This window comes from Camelina sativa, chromosome 9 (assembly GCF_030686135.1).
Source record: "Camelina sativa cultivar CO46 ecotype springtype chromosome 9, ASM3068613v1".
Taxonomy (NCBI): domain Eukaryota; kingdom Viridiplantae; phylum Streptophyta; class Magnoliopsida; order Brassicales; family Brassicaceae; genus Camelina; species Camelina sativa.
In genome coordinates, this window is record NC_141888.1 from 6728374 (window position 1) to 6747610 (window position 19237).

General features: G+C 39.2%; 3 protein-coding genes across 3 annotated transcripts; 1 reads left to right on the forward strand and 2 right to left on the reverse strand.

Annotated features, from left to right (window-relative positions):
- Positions 1–2: 2 nt before the first annotated feature.
- On the reverse strand, positions 3–1723 carry LOC104710637 (NADPH:quinone oxidoreductase-like). The gene is made up of 3 exons (XM_010427268.3): positions 1438–1723; positions 1145–1336; positions 3–466 (listed from the first exon to the last, which is right to left on the reverse strand). The coding sequence occupies exons 1-3, from the start codon at positions 1532–1534 to the stop codon at positions 165–167; spliced, it is 591 nt and encodes a 196-aa protein (XP_010425570.2). The 5' UTR covers positions 1535–1723; the 3' UTR covers positions 3–164.
- A 5849-nt stretch (positions 1724–7572) lies between these two features.
- Positions 7573–8225, reverse strand: LOC104715068 (ubiquitin-conjugating enzyme E2-16 kDa-like). Its single transcript, XM_087465289.1, has 3 exons — positions 8144–8225; positions 8018–8067; positions 7573–7833 (listed from the first exon to the last, which is right to left on the reverse strand). The coding sequence occupies exons 1-3, from the start codon at positions 8223–8225 to the stop codon at positions 7573–7575; spliced, it is 393 nt and encodes a 130-aa protein (XP_087321415.1).
- An 8614-nt stretch (positions 8226–16839) lies between these two features.
- LOC147937833 (uncharacterized) lies at positions 16840–18725 on the forward strand. Its single transcript, XM_087465290.1, has 6 exons — positions 16840–16913; positions 17320–17449; positions 17537–17827; positions 17939–18175; positions 18263–18581; positions 18721–18725. Exons 1-6 carry the CDS (start codon positions 16840–16842, stop codon positions 18723–18725), a joined length of 1056 nt encoding a protein of 351 aa, XP_087321416.1.
- The last annotated feature ends 512 nt before the right edge of the window (positions 18726–19237 follow it).

Consider the following 19237-nt stretch of genomic DNA (forward strand, 5'->3'; position numbering starts at 1 on the left):
GATGTTAAAAAAGACAATGATTTTGTATCACTCGTTTGTGTATACATATATTAATGAGAAGTACAAAGTGTACTATACGGTAAGTGAAACACACTGTTTATTATCACAACAAATTGTCATTATTTTCATCAACATGAACTAATCAGAGATTTGACCCACTTGACTTACTTACCTTGAAGTCGAAGTGTAAATGCTTGTAACGAGACAAGGACTTGTTTCAACCTCTCCCTAGCTGCTTCATCGACCAGATTTCCATCCGCGTCGAACTTTTGAGGCGGCTGGAACGCATTGAGAGTAAACTCAGGTTTGTTGATGAAATGAAGATCAAGGAATACTCCGATTTGTCGTAGATGGTATTGCGATCTTCCTCCACCAAAACCTCCACCGGTGCTTATAATGGCAGCGGGTTTGTCAGCCCAAACATTAGGTGCTCTTGATGCCCAATCAAGAGCATTCTTAAGTGGAGCTAGTATAGTAACAACGTAAACCAACAAAAAAACACAATCGAGTCAGCATATCGAAGGAGTTTTTGATTCATATGTTTCCCAATATTTTAGAAAACTGATAAATTAGTCCTGACACATTCCTCAACACTAAGCAAAAGTCTACAAGGTTCAGAGAAACAGAACTTGCATCGAATCAATAAAATTTGGAATTAACATAAGAAATGTCACAACTTAACACTAAGCAAATAACAGTCAAAAGAGTAATGTCACATTCCTCAACAGTAAGCAAAAGCATACAACTATCACAATAGCAGAGCTTGCATCGGTTAAATTTGGAATTGACGTAAAGTAACGTCACAATTTCCTAATAAATCGAAAAAATTCACAAGTCAACAACACTAAGTAAAAGTCGTCTACACAGTTCACAAAAATGTCACAACTTCTCACAAAATCAAAATTTCACAAGCCAACAACAACAGTCAAAGAGTGTTGTTGCATATGACTAGGACAAAGATGGACCATAGTAACAGTAACATATCTTAATCAAATCCAAATCGATTATAATTTGATAAACCAAAATCCTAATCCTTACGACATCTCACAACAAAACAAGAAAAAGAAAGAACAAATCTTCTTGAAACAAATCAAGAACTCTCTAAGACCAATCTTTGAATTTTAAAGAACCATTTTTAAAGTACCTGAAACAGAGAAATTGTACTCAGGAGAAGCAAACAAGATGCTATCAGCGTCAAGAATCTTTTGCCGGAAAGCTTCAACAACCGGAGGATAAGTACCGTTGCTTTCAAGATCGGTGTTAATCAACGGTAACGGAGATATGTCTACATACTCAATTTGCATTCCTGGAACCGATTCTTTCGTCAAATCAATCGCTGCAAGAAACACACATGAAAAAAGTTAGCAATAATAGCAAACGAAATCAGTGTTGTAATATTCAAAAACTGCAAAAGTTGCGAAAAAGTTATTTAAATACCAGCGCGGAGGAGACCAGTGTTGAAGGAGGATTTACGGAGAGAACCGGAGATAGCAGCGACTCTGATTAGTGGCTTTATCGCCGTTACTGCTTCCATTTTTTTTCTCCGGTTAGAGAGTTTGAGGAAGTGTTTGACCGATGAACAAGGATGAGAGAGGGTTAGGTGAAGGACGAGATCCCACTAATTTTTGGTTTGGACCTTTAAAACTTTATTATATTCTCAAATGACATCCCAAGCATTATTACTGCGGGGGACTCTCACTTTGGACACCTTTTTTTTATGGGTGAATTAATCAAACGTTACTATTATCAGAATCTACAAAAAAAACTTTTTTATTACTAGAATGTTTCGGGTATTTTCAAAATACCCAGCGTGCCCCTGTTTTATGTTACCGGAAAAATGTAATTACAAAAATGCCATTGCCACGTCAGACGTCACGTTAGATCTCTGACGTGTAACTATAACTCAGCCGTAACGCGATACATAGTATGTTGCGGCTGAGTTATTGGTATGTTGAGGCTGAGTTATCGGAAAAACATTTGAGTAAGAGCGGACGGCTGACTTATTAAAATCTGGCTGAGTTATGCTCATAAGTCAGCCAAGCGTTACGGCTGACTTATTAAATTTGGCTGAGTTATGCGCATAACTCAGCTTTAGTGATGGCTGAGTTATCACCTGATGGTTGAGTTGTCAAATTTCTGGCTGAGTTATTACAACGACACGGCTGAGTTGTCAAAATTTTGGCTGAGTTATTACAACGACACGGCTGAGTTACCATTTTCCGAGTGGCTGAGTTATGAAAAACGGCTGACTTATGAGATGTTGTTACCGCAGAGTTATGATAAAAAAATTATAACTCAGCCGTCATAGGCTGACTTATCGACAAGTCAGCCGTTTGACGGCTGACTTATTAGCAAAAGATTAATTACTAGAATGTTTTTCAGTTACGGCTGACTTATCAAACGATACGGCTGAGTTACATATTTTCAGTTAATGAAGCGGCTGAGTTTGGCAGCAATTTTTTTTGCTTTTTAATTACTGTAATGTTTTTCATGTTGTGGCTGAGTTTTAGTTAGGCTGAGTTATGGTATTGTTTCATGGCTGACTTGCCACGTCGGACGCAACTTCCATGTCATCATCTTTTTTCTCCGGAAATACGAAACGTCGTTCGACTCTGGTTCTTCAACTGGTTAATAAGTGAACTATTTACCTTCTTATTCACCTTGTTCTTCTACTTCTTCTTCACTTTCTTCTTCACACCTTGTTCTTCTACTTCTTCTCCACCTTGTTCTTCATTATCTTTTATGGATCCAGTGCCGGTACTAGTTGTGTCCGGTAAGTGGATAAAGACACAGAGATATGTATTTAACTCCGACGATAGAGGGTGTATAGTTGTGCAGATAGATGGAGGCACAACACACGACAAGCTTGTTAAGCTTGTTCTTGAAGACTACAGATTGGACTCATTTAGACATGAGCTAAAGCTGAGCTACATGTTCTCGAACAAGGCAATGAAACATATGGCGCATGATACTCCACCAGTTTTTGTCTCCAATGATCGACATTTGCAATGTTTTTTGGGGCTATGGAAAACCGATCAGCTACGTCTATGTGTAGAGTTTTCGGCGAAAGAGTCTACAGAAACTAGTGGAGCTAGAGGAAGTATGATTCGGCGAAGCAGAGACTCGAAAGCAGCATCTACATACGAAGTGTGCGGTGGGGGATTTGAAGGCACTTGTTTTGATTATGGTAAGATCGTTGACAAAGAAAACAAAGAAGAAGCTGTCGAAGTAGCATCTGACGAAGAAGAAGACGATGAATTTTCAACCCGATTTGATGTTTTCGACGACTCCGATGGTGAGTCGTCTGATGACGAGAAGTTTTCTGTATTGGGCGAGCCTCAGAGTAAAGTGGAACACCCACCTACTCCACCTCCTCAGAAGAAAGCTCATAGAGATGATAACTTTGCCGGATCGAAGATGAATCCGGAGGCTATTAGGTTGGAGGTGTCAAAGCTAAAAATTGCTGTAGGACAACGATACAGTAGCAAAAAGCAGTTCAAGAATCACGTGAAACTTATTTCAGTTAGGGATGGATTTGATTTTAATGTACCAGTCTCAAATCCAAAACAAGTGGTTTTTAGGTGTTGGGTTAAAGGATGTCTTTGGAGAGTTCGTGCATCTGTACAAGGGGATGACCCAGATTTTCATGTTCGTGTATACAATTCGGAACACACATGTTCTGTGACGGAACGTTCTACTAGATGCTGCCAATCAATAGCTGATGTACTGGCAGGTCTTTACAGGGACTATCTTGGTGATCTTGGTCCGGATGTTAAACCTAAAAGTGTTGGAGTCATTTTCAATAAGCAATTTAGTCTAAAGGTAATTACTATGTTTCGACTGACTTATTGATAATAATGGCTGAGTTATAGGTATGTATAGGCTGAGTTACTTATTGATAACAATGGATGAGTTATAGGTATGTATAGGCTGAGTTATTTACATTTTACGGCTCATTTATTGATTATTTAAGGCTGACTTATTCGAATGTATCAGCTGAGTTATTTATATATTATGGCTGATTTATTAATTTGTTGGTGTCAACAGTTGGGTTATTGGAAGGCATATCGAACGCTGCTGAATGCAAGGCAGATCGATCAGGGAACTCCTGAGGAAAGTTTTAGCGAGTTGCCTTCTTACATATACAAGTTAAAAAGGGAAAATCCGGGTACAGTCACGCGTCTTCAAATAGGTGATGAAGATAGATTCAAATATGTTTTTATTGCTTTTGGTGCGAGTATTGCTGGGTTTGCTTTCATGCGCAAAGTTGTTGTTGTCGACGGAACGTTTCTCCATGGTAGTTACAAAGGGACACTTCTAACAGCCCTAGCTCAGGATGGTAACTTTCAAATTTTCCCATTAGCTTTCGCTATTGTTGACACTGAAAATGATGAGTCTTGGCGTTGGTTCTTTACACAACTCAAAGTTGCCATTCCAGACGAAAAGGATCTTGCGATAATCTCCGACAGACATAAGTCAATAGGGAAAGCGATTGGTCAAGTGTATCCGTTGGCTTCGCGAGGAATTTGCACTTACCATTTGTATAAGAACATCTTGGTGAAGTTCAAAGGAAAACATTTGTTCCCTCTGGTGAAAAAAGCGGCAAAGGGTTTTAGGCTAACTGATTTTAATGAGGCTTTCAATGAGATTGGAGCACGTCATCCCGAACTACATGGATACCTCCAACGAGCTGGTGTCCGAATGTGGGCGCGTGTTCATTTCCCGGGTGAAAGGTACAATTTAATGACAACGAATATTGCAGAATCAATGAACAATGCACTGTCAAATGCTAGAAGTCTTCCCATAGTTCGACTTCTAGAATCGATACGGGATATGATGACCAGATGGTTTTCTGAACGGAGAGAGGATGCAAAATCGCAGCTAACAACGCTCACTCGAGGTGTTGAGAAACTGTTACAGGTAAGTTTACATAAGTCAGTCGTCAATGTTGATAACTCAGTCATAACAGTTACAATATCTCAGCCGTTATTGTCTCCTTATCTCAGCCATTACCATTATAGTTTTCATAACTCAGCCATTGTTGTTTCAATAAATCAGCCGTAATTGTTTTCATAACGGGACAGCCTAAACCGTTTTTTCTTAATAGGACCGTGTCTAAAACGTAATTGTTTTCATAATAGGACCGTGTCACCGCAGCAAAACTTATGGAGGTACAAACGATTGATGCTGTACGTGTGCAAGTGAAATATGGAACATCTTTGCATGTTGTAAATTTAAAAATAAAAAGTTGCACATGCCGTCGTTTCGACCACGAGAAAATACCATGCATCCATGCAATCGCAGCTGCAGAGCATATGCATGTGTGTCGTATCTCCATGTGCGATCCAAAATTTAGGAGTGTCGATTTGGTTAACGGATGGGCTGGTTCAATCATGCCTCCAGATGAATCATTCCCTGCTCCTGAAGTTGTGGATAATCAGAAGTGCTTGCCTCCGATTGTTGTGAACCAGCCAGGAAGACCAAAGAAGCGTAGGATTAAATCATCTTGGGAAGTTGCCACTGAAAATAAACGCCCTAGGAAGCAACACGCATGTTCGCGATGTAAGCAAGTTGGGCACAATGCGAAAACTTGTGCTCTATAGTTAGGGAGATTTATTTTATTTTGTGTTATTACTCATCTGTCAAGTATTATAACTTTATTTTGTGTTATTACTCATCTGTCAAGTATTATAACTCAGCCATAACGCACTATAACTCAGCTATAACTCACTATAACTCAGCTATTAATCACTATAACTCAGCCATCACATGAATCGACGAGACATTTTGTCCTGTATTCCGATAACTCAGCCGTCATAAAATATAACTCAGCCATATATATAATCAGTCGTATAAATCAGTCGTTTGTTTTCATATTATTTCTTTGATAACTCAGTCATGACATGAATCGACTATATATTTCGTTTTCCAGTAAAAGCTATAACTCAGCCGTAAATATAATAACTCAGCTATGACATTACACTTCGCTAAAATCGCTAAAATCGTTTTGATTAGTTTCCATTACACTTCATCCAAACAACAACAAAAAAAAATATATATAATAACAATGCCTAAACGGCAGATCTCTGGGCGGGGGAGCCTGATCGAAAAGTTTCGCCACCAGCCCTCTAGAGTTCTGGACGGTCCTGCAATCGCAGGACGGGAGTTGGGTCAGATATGTCAGTCTCCAATGGTTCCTCCACTGCGAGTTTGTTCACCGCAATTCGACAGAAATCTCGTACCCGTTGTAAGGCCTCTAGCCTTTCGATTGGCAATCCGGAGACTCTGGACATCATGTCCTCTATAAAGGCACATGGGCCTTCAAGAAGATTGCGCTCGCGGAAGGCTTGACCCGACGACTCCAGGAAATTGACGTATCGGATTAACCTAGTCAAGCAAGCTCGATAGGCCCAGACATCCGTCACGAACGGGAAGGCGGTTTCCCCCAGGGGTTCGCGATCGCCTTCCGGGAGATCGGGTACATCCATCTTATCGACCAGTTCCTTGCACGCCTTGTGCTCATCAAGTAGACGAACCATTCGCCAGTGTGCCAAGAAGTAACCTTCGACGATAAGGTCTTCCAGGACTAGAATGGTTCCCTCTGAACGGTAAAAACAATGGAGCTGGTCAAGTTTCAGCCGAAGCGCCTGAATATACGCGCCCATCCTCTTTCGCCGAGCTCGGTACTCTCGGAGTTCTAGCTGAAGGGGAGACACACCGGGGTCGACAGTATTTGAGTTCGGAGCGACCTCACGAGATCGGGACGTCCTCCTACCTCATGTGGGATGGGATTTTCCGGCTCCCGATTGCCGGATGCGGCGGATCGAGTTGTTGATGGCATCCTTCTATTTCTTACGCTGGTGGAAGTTAGAATGATTTATTCCCCCAACTTTCTACCCTATTTATATAGAGTCATGGGATGTAACCGCCGCTGAGTCCACCAATCAGACTGCAGCGAAATTTCCGCTGTTTCCATAATGTTGTTGTTAATGGTTATGGATTCCAAGCAAACTAATGTTGTGTTGTTAGTGGTGTTTAATCAATCTCTTTAAATAACTCAGCAATAAAATTTACTATAACTCAGCCATAACTCACTATAACTCAACCGTCACCTGACCTTTCGTTTTCCCGTAAATATTGTAACTCAGCCGTCAAGTCATATATATCACTTATTCACTTATTTACTTTCAAATTTTTTGTTGTGATAACTCATCCATAACTCACTATAACTCAGCCGTCACATGACCTTTCGTTTTCCCATAAAAATTATAACTCGGCCGTCAAGTTATATATATCATTCATTTACAAGAGTATATCTGGTTTTTAGAAAGTTTTAAAAGGTTTTACAAATTGTTTATAATGATATATATCAATTTGATTTGCTTTTCTAAAAGCTTTACAAGTTGTTTCTAATGTTTTAAAACAGTAAAATCTGAATAAAATATTATTTTAAAATGGAGTTTACAATACCTTACAACACCAGAGACTGAAATATTTTGTTAAAAAGAACAAAAAAAAGATAAATTATTCAAGAGTTCTTAAAAATAGATATGAACTATTTCAGTTCATATTTCAGTTTCCTCTCCCAGCGTATTGATTAGTCATCTCTCTAGCCATGGCTTCAAACCTTCTCCTATCAGATTTGTAGAGGTTGGCAAGATATTCAATGGTCTGTTCCTCATCATTGACCTCTGGTTCATTCAACTTCTCCACTAACTCCTTGAAAAGCTTAACAATGGGCATGGGAGTCCAACGGTCGCGCTTCAAAACTTTTAGGTGAATGCCTCCCCTATCTGATACATTTGGGTGGCAAATTCTTGTGATGAAAACAATCTGCATTATCAAGAAAATTTATTTCAAAAACTATTGAGTTACTGCAAAAAAAGAGTCCTAATATTGAGTTGCTAAAATAAAAAGGAGTATAATCAAAAATAGATACTTTGGGGGGACTTCTTGGGTAATCAGGTAGAAAACTAAGCCTAAGTTTAAACACTCCCCCTTTATAAGGAGTGTTCACCGGTCCGATTAGAGTAGCCTCCCAACGGAAAATGTCGTCATCAACAGTTACTAAAAAAAGGCAAACACTCAATCTCTTTTATCCTTAACAGTAAAACAAATCTAATCTGAAGATGTATGTGTTTACCTGCTGTGATGTTTGGCGAAAGATCCCTGTTCAGATATTTCAGATCAGTCCTTATATGCTTTGAAGGAGAACGACGGGCCATTCTTGACGGATTGAAGGAAAAATGTAAATAGATTTTTCGAATCTGGGATATGATTTAGGAGTTTTCGTGAGAAAAATGTAATATGTGTAAGTCAAGAGCAAAAAGTATTTATAATCGGCGAAGCGTCGCTTTGGTTTATAAAAAGTACCCCTTCGACTTCATAAATCCATAATTCTGTCCGCCTTTATCATAAATACATAATTCTTACCCCTTCAACGCGTAATTATAACCGAACTAAAGCGACGCTTCGCGTATTACGCCTTCAATCAATTACGGTTTTACAAGCCTCTGGTGGCTATAATTCAGCCATAACGTTATAGGGCGCTATAACTCAGCCCTAAACCGTAAACCCTGATAACTCAACCATAACTCACTATAACTCAGCCGTCAAATGACCTTTCGTTTTCCCGTAAATAACATAACTCAGCCGTCAAGTCATATATATCACTCATTTACTTTCAAATTGTTTCTTGTGATAACTAAACCATAACTCAGCCGTCACATGGCTTTCGTAACTCACTATAACTCAACTTTCGTTTTCCATTAAATTCGAATTGATTACATTCAGTTCTGCAATTCGCAAAAAATATAAAAAAAAAATACAAAAAAGCGACAAGCATCATATAAGCGAACTAGTTCCCATGGGAAGGCTATCGTCTCTAGCATTCTGGACGGTCCTGAAGTCTCAGGATGGGAGCGGACCGGATAGATCGGACTCCAACGGTTCTTCCACCACCAGCTTGCTCAGTTCAGATCGCCAGATTTGACAATCCCGCCTTAAGGATTCAAGCCTTTCCATCGGCACTTCGGAGCCCTTGGACACCATCTCCTCCAAGAAGGCACATGGACCTTCTACGTCATGGCGTTCGCGGTAGAAATGGTCCGTTGACTCCAAGTGGTTGACGTACCGCCTCAGCCTCTCCAGGCAAGCTCGGTAGGCCCAGATTTCCGTATTGTACGGGAAGTCAGAATCTCCCAAAGGTTCGTAATCACCTTTGGGTAAGTTGGGCACCACCATACGGGAGACCTGTTCTACGCAAGAGGCATGCTCAGCAAGTAGACGAGTCATGCGCCACTTCGCCAGAAAAAAAACTTCGGCAATGAGCTCATCCAGGACTCAGATAGTCCCTTCCAATCGGCAGAGCCGAAAGACTTGCTCGTATTTAAGATGAAATGCTTTAATATAAGCGCCAAGTCTCTTGCGGCGAGCTCGGTACATCCGGAGTTCCTTTTGCAAAGGATTAAAGTAACGGGATCGAGACGGAGACTCTTGAGGGGGGGAATTATGTGACGCTTTCGGATCGAAACCGCTAGTTCCAGCGGCTGTCAGTTCTCGGGCCCGTTTCAACCATGCAGATTGGATAGTCACTGGCATCTTTGCTAGTTTCGTTCTAGTTTGGAATGCTCTGAACATTTCCAACCCTTTCCCTATTTATACTAAAACTTGGAACGCAACCCCCATTGATTCCACTGCCGGGAAACCATAAGTTAACCTAATAATAGGCGGGAAACCATAAGTTAACCAAATAATAGAACGTGTAAAAATCACTATAAGTCTATAAAAATCATACATTACAGATTTATAATTTAGCCGGTATTAAGATATCTCAGCCATTACGGATTTATAAATCACTATACCTCAGCTGTCACATGAATCGACGAGACCTTTTGTTTTCCCGTAAATATTATAACTCAGCCGTAAAGTCATATATATCAGATTGTTTCTTTCAGATTGTTTCTAGTGATAACTCAGCCATCACTCAATATCATAACTCATCCATCAAAGCCATCACTCAATATCATAACTCAGCCATCACATAACCTTTCGTTATACCGTAAATATTATAACTCAGCCGTAAAGCAATATTTTGGCGGGAAACCATAAGTTAACCTAATAATAGAACGTGTAAAAATCACTATAAGTCTATAAGAATTCTACATTGCGGATTTATAATTTAGCCGATATTACGATATCTCAGCCATTACGGATTTATAAATCAATATAACTCAGCCGTTATATGAGTCGACGAGTCCTTTGGTTTTCCATTAAATACCATAACTCAGCCATAAATTCGTATAAATCTGTCGTTTGCTTTCAGATTGTTTGTTGTGATACCTCAGCCATAACTTTACTATAACTCAGCCAATAAATGAGAAGAAATACTTAAATGTGGAAAATAGGGACCTTTAATACATGAAAAAGATACTCGCCTAAGAAATGAAAAATAATTATTTTAAAATAAACAGAATTTAGAGTCACGAGTTGATAAGGTAAAACTGGAATTCACTGCTGGAAACCCTAAAGGATCTCAGCGACTTTGAGAGACAACCACCAAAGGTAACAGTTTTTGCACATTATTTGATAACCGTCGAGATTTCGGATACCGTTATCTGTATAACACCTCACAGCACAAGCGGGTGAAGGGAGTGGCGGGATGTTAGGATAACGAAGGGACGCTATGTATGAGTATTTCCGGGCCGTCTTATAACGAGATAACTCAAACATAACACCATTACCGGTTACCATGGCATCCGAAGGCATCAGAGGATAATGATTTGCATCAAACAGCTGGAGGTAATGGACAGCCATAACCTCATTCCCTTGACAAATACTTAGTACCCCACATGCTAAGGTGGCATAAGCATCGGCCGGTACAATACGATTGAGAATATCAATCCCACGCTGGATATCTCTATCCTCAGCCACAACCCTTAGCCCTTCGTAGTAAATGGCAATGGGTTTGCCGGCCTCAAAGCATTTGACGAAGAAAGGCCTGTGCCGCCCTTCATTTTGGAGGCCACCATCAGGGGCATTGGATGTGTTGATTTCTGATGGATCAGTACAAAGCCAATATATAGAAGCTGTCTTTAGACCTTTATCACTGTATACTGCATTTTCCCCCCTATGACCAGCCCTTAAAATAGAACCAAGTGAGGACCATCGATCTTCTGCAACAAGGGAAACGATTTTTATGAAAACATCGTCGGGGAGCTCCGGGATCTTGGGTGCTAGAGCGGACATAGTGTTGTAAAAAATAATTTTATTCTAGTTTGTAGTTGAGAGGTAATAGACTAAAGTAACGGGAATACTTGTATATATACAGAGATGGAATAATAGTATATTATTTGGTTGGACAAGATTACAAGAAAATTATTGGGAAGATGAATTTCGTTTTCCCGTAAATATCAGCCATTTACTTTCATATTGTTTCTTTCGATAACTCAGCCATTACTCAATATAACTTAGTCGTAACATGGCCTTTCGTTTTTCCGTAAATTATAACTCAGCCGTAAAGCGATATTTTGGCGGGAAACCATAAGTTAACCAAATAATAGAACGTGTAAAAATCACTATAAGTCTATAAAATCCTACATTACGGATTTATAATTTAGCCGGTATTAAGATATCTCAGCCATTACGGATTTATAAATCATTATAACTCAGCCGTTATATGAGTCGACGAGACCTTTCGTTTTCCATTAAATACCATAACTCAGCTATAAATTCGTATAAATCAGTCGTTTGCTTTCAGATTGTTTGTTGTGATACCTCAGCCATAATTTTACTATAACTCAGTCGATAAATGAGAGGAGATACTAAAATGTGGAAAATAGTGTAGGGACCTTTAATACATGAAAAAAGATACTCGCCTAAGAAATGGATAATAATTATTTTAAAATAAACAGAATTTAGAGTCACGAGTTGATAAGATAAAACTGGAATTCACTGCTGGAAACCCTAAAGGATCTCAGCGACTTTGAGGGACAACCACCAAAGGTAACAGTTTTTGCACATTATTTGATAACCGTTGAGAAGATGGCGACCGTTATATATATAACACATCACAGCACAAGCGGGTGAAGGGAGTAGCGGGCTGTCAGGATAGCGAAGGGAGGCTGTGTATGAGTATTTCCGGGCCGTCTTATAACGAGATAACTCAAACATAAAATCATTACCGGTTACAATGGCATCCGAAGACATCAGAGGATAATGATTTGCATCAAACAGCTGGAGGTAATGGACGGCCATAACCTCATTCCCTTGACAAATACTTAGTACCCAACAAGCTAAGGTGGCATAAGCATCGGCCGGTACAATACGACTGAGAATATCAATCCCACGCTGGATATCTCTATCCTCAGCCACAACCCTTAGCCCTTCGAAGTAAATGGCAATGGGGTTGCCGGCCTCAAAGCATTTGACGAAGAAAGGCCTGTGCCGCCCTTCATTTTGGAGGCCACCATCAGGGGCATTGGATGTGTTGATTTCTGATGGATCAGTACAAAGCCAATATATAACAGCTGTCTTTAGAACTTCATCACTGTATACTGCATTTTTCCCCCTATGACCAGCCCTTAAAATAGAACCAAGTGAGGACCATCGATCTTCTGCAGCATCTTTTGCTGCATCTTCTGCAACAAGGGAATCGATTTTTATGAAAACATCGTCGGGGAGATCCGGCATCTTGGGTGCTAGAGCGGACATAGTGTTGTAAAAAATAATTTTATTCTAGTTTGTAGTTGAGAGGTAATAGATTAAAGTAACCGGAATACTTGTATATATACAGAGATGGAATACTATTATATTATTTGGTTGGACCAGAGTATTACAACTCAGTTGTAAAGTGAAAATATCAGCCATTACTCTTTTGATAACTCAGCCATAACTCACTATAACTCAGTCGTAACTTGACCTTTCGTTTTCCCGTAAATAATATAACTCAGCCGTCAGATCATATATATCATTCATTTACCTTCAAAATTTTTCCTTGTGATAACCCATCCATTACTCTCCATAACTCAGTTATAATATGTCCTTTCGTTTTCTGTAAATATTATAACTCAGCCGTCAAGCGATATTTTGGCGGGAAACCAGAAGTTAACCTAATAATAGACGCGACCTTTCATTTTTCCTATTGTTTTTCCTTTATATTTTCCTCAGTCATATGTCTGACTCTCTTTCATCTCTTCTTCGTTTCTATTGTTTCTCTTTATCTTCTCTTAAATCACAGATCTGTCTATCTGTTACATCTTCTTATCGACATGGAAGTTGTTCCTCACATCGATGGACAGTTTTTTAGAGATGTCGAAGCGATCATTTGCGCCACTGGTCGGGAGAATATTCCGGTTCTAAACCCTGGTGTGGGTTCCTTGGTTGACAAAACCACTGTTACGTGGTTCAAGTTCCTTCACGTTCTCTCTATCGCGATTGGAGGAATACTTCAACACAACTGGCACCATGCGTGGCCGACGTACCGATTGATTCCCTTCCACTTTAAGAGACGGTGGTTTCTCCTCCTCGCGGTAAGATCAATAAAACAAACCATATTGATATTATTCTATACTCTTATCGTTTCTTTCCTTTAATTGTAGCGTAAATACACGTGGGATCCGAAGCATACTTTAACGGTCTGGACGCAGTTTAATTTGGTGGCTAGAACGTTATTCAGATCCCAGTTACGTGCTCTCAAGAGGATATGGGCGAGTGGTGGCAATAAACCTGAGATGCTGACTTGTAAAGTTTGGAATGATTTGGTCGATATGTTTGAAGAATTTGGCCCAGATGACGTCGGTTTCAAAAAGTGATGATTTTGTGTCGTCTTCTACATGATTTTGATTCATATTAATATAAATCAGTCGTTATTACGATATCTCAGCCATCACAGAATGATAACTCAATCATAAAGTTCAATAGTCAACCACAATATAGCATAACTCAACCATCACTTTAACGTAACACTTTGAATAATAATTTCAAATTGTCGACAAATACTTTTACAAAAAAATAAAAATGCGTGAAACGTTTTAATAATATCGAGAGACTTTTCTTAATACTTTAAGAAAAATAAAATTCTAAATTTGAATAATAATTATTAAATTATTTGCAATAATATCTTGTGATAAAAAGCTCACTTTATGAATTTATTATGCATGTGGATTTGAGTTATTTATGGTTATATATTCGTCTAACCGACACATAACCGGAAATAACCGAAAAGTAATTTCAAAAATTATAAAAATTTGAAAAATGGTTATCATATTAGCATATCCAAATTACCACCTTAAACCAAACACAATATAACCAAAACCAAACTGTTATATTAAAACCCTTAATGATGGAAATATGAACCCTACACCTCAAAACCCTAACCCTAACCCCTAAATGTCATGTTTTGAATGTTTTACACATTTTGATCAGAATGTGTAAAAATCAATCTTTGTCTATAATTATTACTTTTTATTGCTTATTATGATTGTAATATTCATTTTGTCATTCTATATTTTAATTTTGAGTTATAATAATTCTAATTTACAAATATTTCATAAGTCAGCCGTGTGAAGTATGTAAATCAGCCGTAACTTAACCGTAAACCAGCCATAATTTTGAAAATAGACAAATCAAAGTTTTAATAATCCAAGTACAATTCCAAAAGAAACGAAACGAAGGACATAATGCATTATTTAATCTGAATCCAAAAAATCAGGTGCCTCATCGTAGATTTCTGCTGCCATTTTAACCCGTATAGCCTGGATATTTTGATCATTGATTCCATCGAACGACACACCAAGCGCTAGACATTCAATAAACTTTAAAGCGTACACGCCACAGTCACCAACCTGTACGTTTTGAGGGACCTTGGAGGCACTCTTCCTCCTGAAACCGAACTGACTGGCAGTAGGTGTACGAATTTCATGAGGAACGTTCTCGTTCATCATTTCTGGAATCATCCGCTTAAACGCCCTACAATCATTCAGCATTCTAAGATCACTGTCATTGGTTACTTGTCCCACGATGCTATCATAGCAATCAATATGCCTTCTGTTGAGATCCACGTGCAGCGCCACCCAGTGATTGCCTCCAGTTCGTGGAGTAATATACAGGTGATCCACATCTTCAATCCACTTCAAATTAGTCGGTTCATCTAGTGGTAACAAACCTTTAACTAAACGTTCATAATTATTGCCAGTCATTTTAAAAAACTTGGGTTTCATATCGAACATCGGATAATCACGAATCATCGTTCTGGTGGACCACGGGTCTATAAATGCAATGCGTTTGTTGTGGAATGGGAAGGGATCTCGTTTGTACCTAATACTGAGGAGTCTCATAAACGCGCCCATGTGCTATAAAACAGAAAACTGATAAGTAAACAACAACTTAGCCATAATGTAATATAAGTCAGTCGTAAACAATAACAAATCATACCACTGCCACCTACTGTCATTATGTATTATAACACAGCCGTAAACATAATACCTCAGCCACTATGTATTATATCTCAGCCGTAAACATAATCACTAAGCCATTATGTATAATATCTCAGCCGTAAACATAATAACTCAGCCATTATGTATAATATCTCAGCTGTAAACATAATAACTCAGACATCAAGTTAAACTTACTTTATCAGACAGCCACCCAAATGTACCAGACAGCCAGTTCTTTCTTTCGGTGATGAGAGTCCTATAGAATTCAATATTTGGTGTTGACTTGCCTAATGGTGTACCCCTAAGAAAAAAATAAGAACAGGTTAATATAATTTTAACAAGATGTGATTAACAAGGGTCTAAAGGGTCATACTCGGCTGTCTTTAGGTACTCCAAAAGTTTTTGCAACTTGACCAGATCTACACTACAAGAAAACCTGCATTTAGCGACTATGAATTGTGACTCTTTGTTCAGTCGCAAAAAATAGCGACCACTTAGTAATTGAATTACGACTGTTTCCCGACTAAATGTAAAGAAGAAGCAAAACAGTCGCAAATTTATGACTAAATATACAGGTGACACGAGTATACATTGCAAAATCGTTGCTAATTTTTAGTATGTGTCTCTTTTGCGACCAGTTTGCGACCCCTCTTCGTTAATTACTAGGCAAAGAACACAACATATTCTCTTGTTTCTCTCTTTCTATTTCTCTCGAAAACCTTTCAACTCTCTCTTCTTTCTCCTCTCGAATCTCTCTTCTTCCTCTCAATCTCGCCTCTTCTTCTCTCAAATCTATCCTCTTTCTCAACTCTCTCTAATGGCTGGTAGGGGTCGCGGAGGCAAATCAGCTGGAGGTGGTAGGGGTCGCGGAGCCAGATTCGCTGGAGGTGTTAGGGTTTATAATGGTGCGAGGGATCCCAGTTCTGCCGCCGATAATCAGACCTCCATTGGTGCGAGGGAACCCATTGGAGCCGCAGTTAATCAGGCCTCCAATGGTGCGACTTCACGCGGAGGTCGAAGTGGTGTCGGAACGTCGTCTCACTCCTCGAATCCATCAGGCTCTCAGTCCGTGAGTAATTCGTATAGAACTATGCCGTCCCAGTTTCCGCCGAGGACACAACAAACGCCTCCTGCTTCTCAACCACCGTGGGTTGCTTCTCCACCACCGCGGGTTGCTTCTCCCCCACTGTGGGTTGGTTCCCAACCACCGCGGGTTGGTTCTCAACCACCGCGGGTTGGTTTGCAAGCACCGGTTCTTGCTCCTTAACCACCGCCTCCTCTTCCTCCACTCATACAAGAACAAGAAGAGGATTACGAAGAAGTAAACCCTAATCCCAATCCTGCCGAAGAAGAAAACCCTATTCCTAATCCTGCCGAACAAGACTACCAAGGTTTGTTAGATGCAATGCTAGCTCTTCCAGGCCGACAACATCTCCCAGTTCTGTCTGTCGATCCCATCCCCGACGTTGAGACTCTATGGTAATTTTTTTTTGCTTTTAGAGTTAGGTTGAGACTCTGTTTTTGTTTGATTAAGTTAGAGGTTGTGTTTTATTAAGATTAGTTAAAGAATCAAAGCGAAACCACACTGTGAGTAAATTAGAGGTTGTGTTTAGATCTCTTAGTAAATTTAATCCTTGTGAGAATCTCCCAGTTCTGTCTGTCGATCACATTCACAGGTTTCGCTTTGTTAGATTGTTTGTTAGATTGTTTGTTTTGTTGATTAAGTTGAGATTAAGATTGACATTGTTTGTTTTGTTTTGAGATTAAGATTGATATTGTAAATTTCGTTTTGTTCATTAAGTTAGAGGTTGTGTTTGATTGTTTCGATAATACTGATTGTGTTACTTTGTATTGGTTAAGACTGATTGTGTTTGTTTTGTGACAGGTTTAACAGACACAAAGGAAAAATTTCTCGGGTGATCTCTGGAATATTTAGAAGGAAATTCGATGGTCCTTACTACAGCTGGAAGGTTACTCCTAGACACATTCAAGAGAGATATTTCAGGACATTTGCGGTAATGTCTTATAGCTTTCAAAGTTTTATTATCTCTCATAACTGACTTAGTATCATCACTAACCATTAACTCAATTGTAATATATAGCGGAAGTTCTATTGGGATACTGGGATTACTGAGCTTGTTAGAGAGGGGTTCTTAAAGATAGCCAAGAAGCGAATGAAAGGCATTGTTAGTCAAGCTAAAAGCAGTGGTAAACAACCTGTTTGGATCACCAGTGCAGAACTGTGGGCTGAGATGTGTGATCATTGGAACGAACCTGATGTAATGGAGAGGAGCTCAAATGCCTCGCAGTGCAGAAACTCCGATCGTGGTGGTCTTGGAGTCCACAAACACCTTGCCAGTCAGAAATCATATGTGCAAGTTCATCAAGAAATGGTAATTTAACATTGCTTCCATGATATAACACCCTAAACACCTTGCTTCCATGATTATAACACTCTAAACACCTTGTTTCCATGATTTTAACATTTAACAATTTCTTTGTAGGAAGAAGAGTTGGGCCGTCCGGTATCATTTGCTGAAGTGTTCATGAAGACACATACTCGAGCTGACGGATCGTTTGTTGATCAAAAAGCTAAACAAGTAGCTGAGACTTATGAGAAAACATTAGAGGAGAGACTGTGTGAAGTGGACGATGATGGTCCAGAAAATTCAGTGAATTCTTCTGAACGTTCAACTCATCGTACTCTCAGCATTGATGAAAAGAATGATATCTTTCTTAAGGTAACTCCTTAGTTTCTTTATTTTGATGAGTGTGTATGATTATTCTTCATGATAACTTTCTAACCTTGATGTTTTTCTTTGTTTTAGTGTACTCAAACAGATGAGAAGGGAAACCTTTTTGGTCTTGGATCTCTTGTTGAGACAGTAAGGAAAGGGAAAAGGAAGGAAAGCTATGCAGAATCTTCTCAACCATCACTTCTCGAGCTTCATGAAGAACTTCGCAAGAAGATAGCTCATCTAGATACTGAGAATGCCCGACGTGAGAAGGAGCATCAAGAGCTTCTCATCTACGTGAAAGAGAAAGATCCAGCATATGATACTATTATTGCTTCCTTGCGACCAAGAGTACCAACAACAACACCAGCAACCACACCTGAAGACAATATACCACCAGCCACCGTGTCAGGTACTCACCAGCCACCAAGTTAGACACAACACCAGCCACCACATCCCCTTTCTCCACTTACTCCAAGTTATAAACATTGTCTTTTTATCTAAAAAAACATGAATTGCTTGTTTGAGACATTTATTTGTTTTTGCTTTAGGATGATCTTTTTGGTTAATACAATGATTATGCTAATCTTTATGTTTAATGAATGATTTTGATATCTTTTGTGGTAGTTTGGTTTTCAATTTTAATGTATTTTGATTCATACAAAATTTGATAGATAAAACAGGTTTATTATATGCTAAAATCTCACCAATTTGTGACCAAATTTATTTCTATGAATTTATCAGACTAGTGGCAAAATGGTTACTAATAAACGAGGACTATTTTGCGACGACAGAAAGGAGTCTGAAAATGGTCACATATTTTACTCACTAACTTGCGACTGAACTGTAACTACCTTTATGATCGAAGCTTCCTAATATAAAGAGTCTGTAAAGAGTCGCTTTTTAACGACTATATTAGAGCAGTCATAATTCCGTCGTAAAATTGCGACCATTTTGAGACACCTAAATTTTGCGACCATTTTTTAACGACTATCTGAAATAGTCGCATAGTAGTCGCAAAATAGGTTTTTGCGACGGATTAGCGACGAATTTCGGAGTCGCTAAACG

Coding starts and splice junctions, on each gene's coding strand:
- LOC147937833 (XM_087465290.1), top strand. CDS start 16,840: ATGCTAGCTCTTCCAGGCCGACAACATCTCCCAGTTCTGTCTGTCGAT. Junction 16,914..17,319: donor CCCGACGTTGAGACTCTATG/GTAATTTTTTTT, acceptor GTTTTGTGACAG/GTTTAACAGACACAAAGGAA. Junction 17,450..17,536: donor GATATTTCAGGACATTTGCG/GTAATGTCTTAT, acceptor TGTAATATATAG/CGGAAGTTCTATTGGGATAC.
- LOC104710637 (XM_010427268.3), bottom strand. CDS start 1,534: ATGGAAGCAGTAACGGCGATAAAGCCACTAATCAGAGTCGCTGCTATC. Junction 1,337..1,437: donor CACTGGTCTCCTCCGCGCTG/GTATTTAAATAA, acceptor TGTTTCTTGCAG/CGATTGATTTGACGAAAGAA. Junction 467..1,144: donor GTACAATTTCTCTGTTTCAG/GTACTTTAAAAA, acceptor TTACTATACTAG/CTCCACTTAAGAATGCTCTT.
- LOC104715068 (XM_087465289.1), bottom strand. CDS start 8,225: ATGGCCCGTCGTTCTCCTTCAAAGCATATAAGGACTGATCTGAAATAT. Junction 8,068..8,143: donor TTCGCCAAACATCACAGCAG/GTAAACACATAC, acceptor GCCTTTTTTTAG/TAACTGTTGATGACGACATT. Junction 7,834..8,017: donor AGGCTACTCTAATCGGACCG/GTGAACACTCCT, acceptor TTGATAATGCAG/ATTGTTTTCATCACAAGAAT.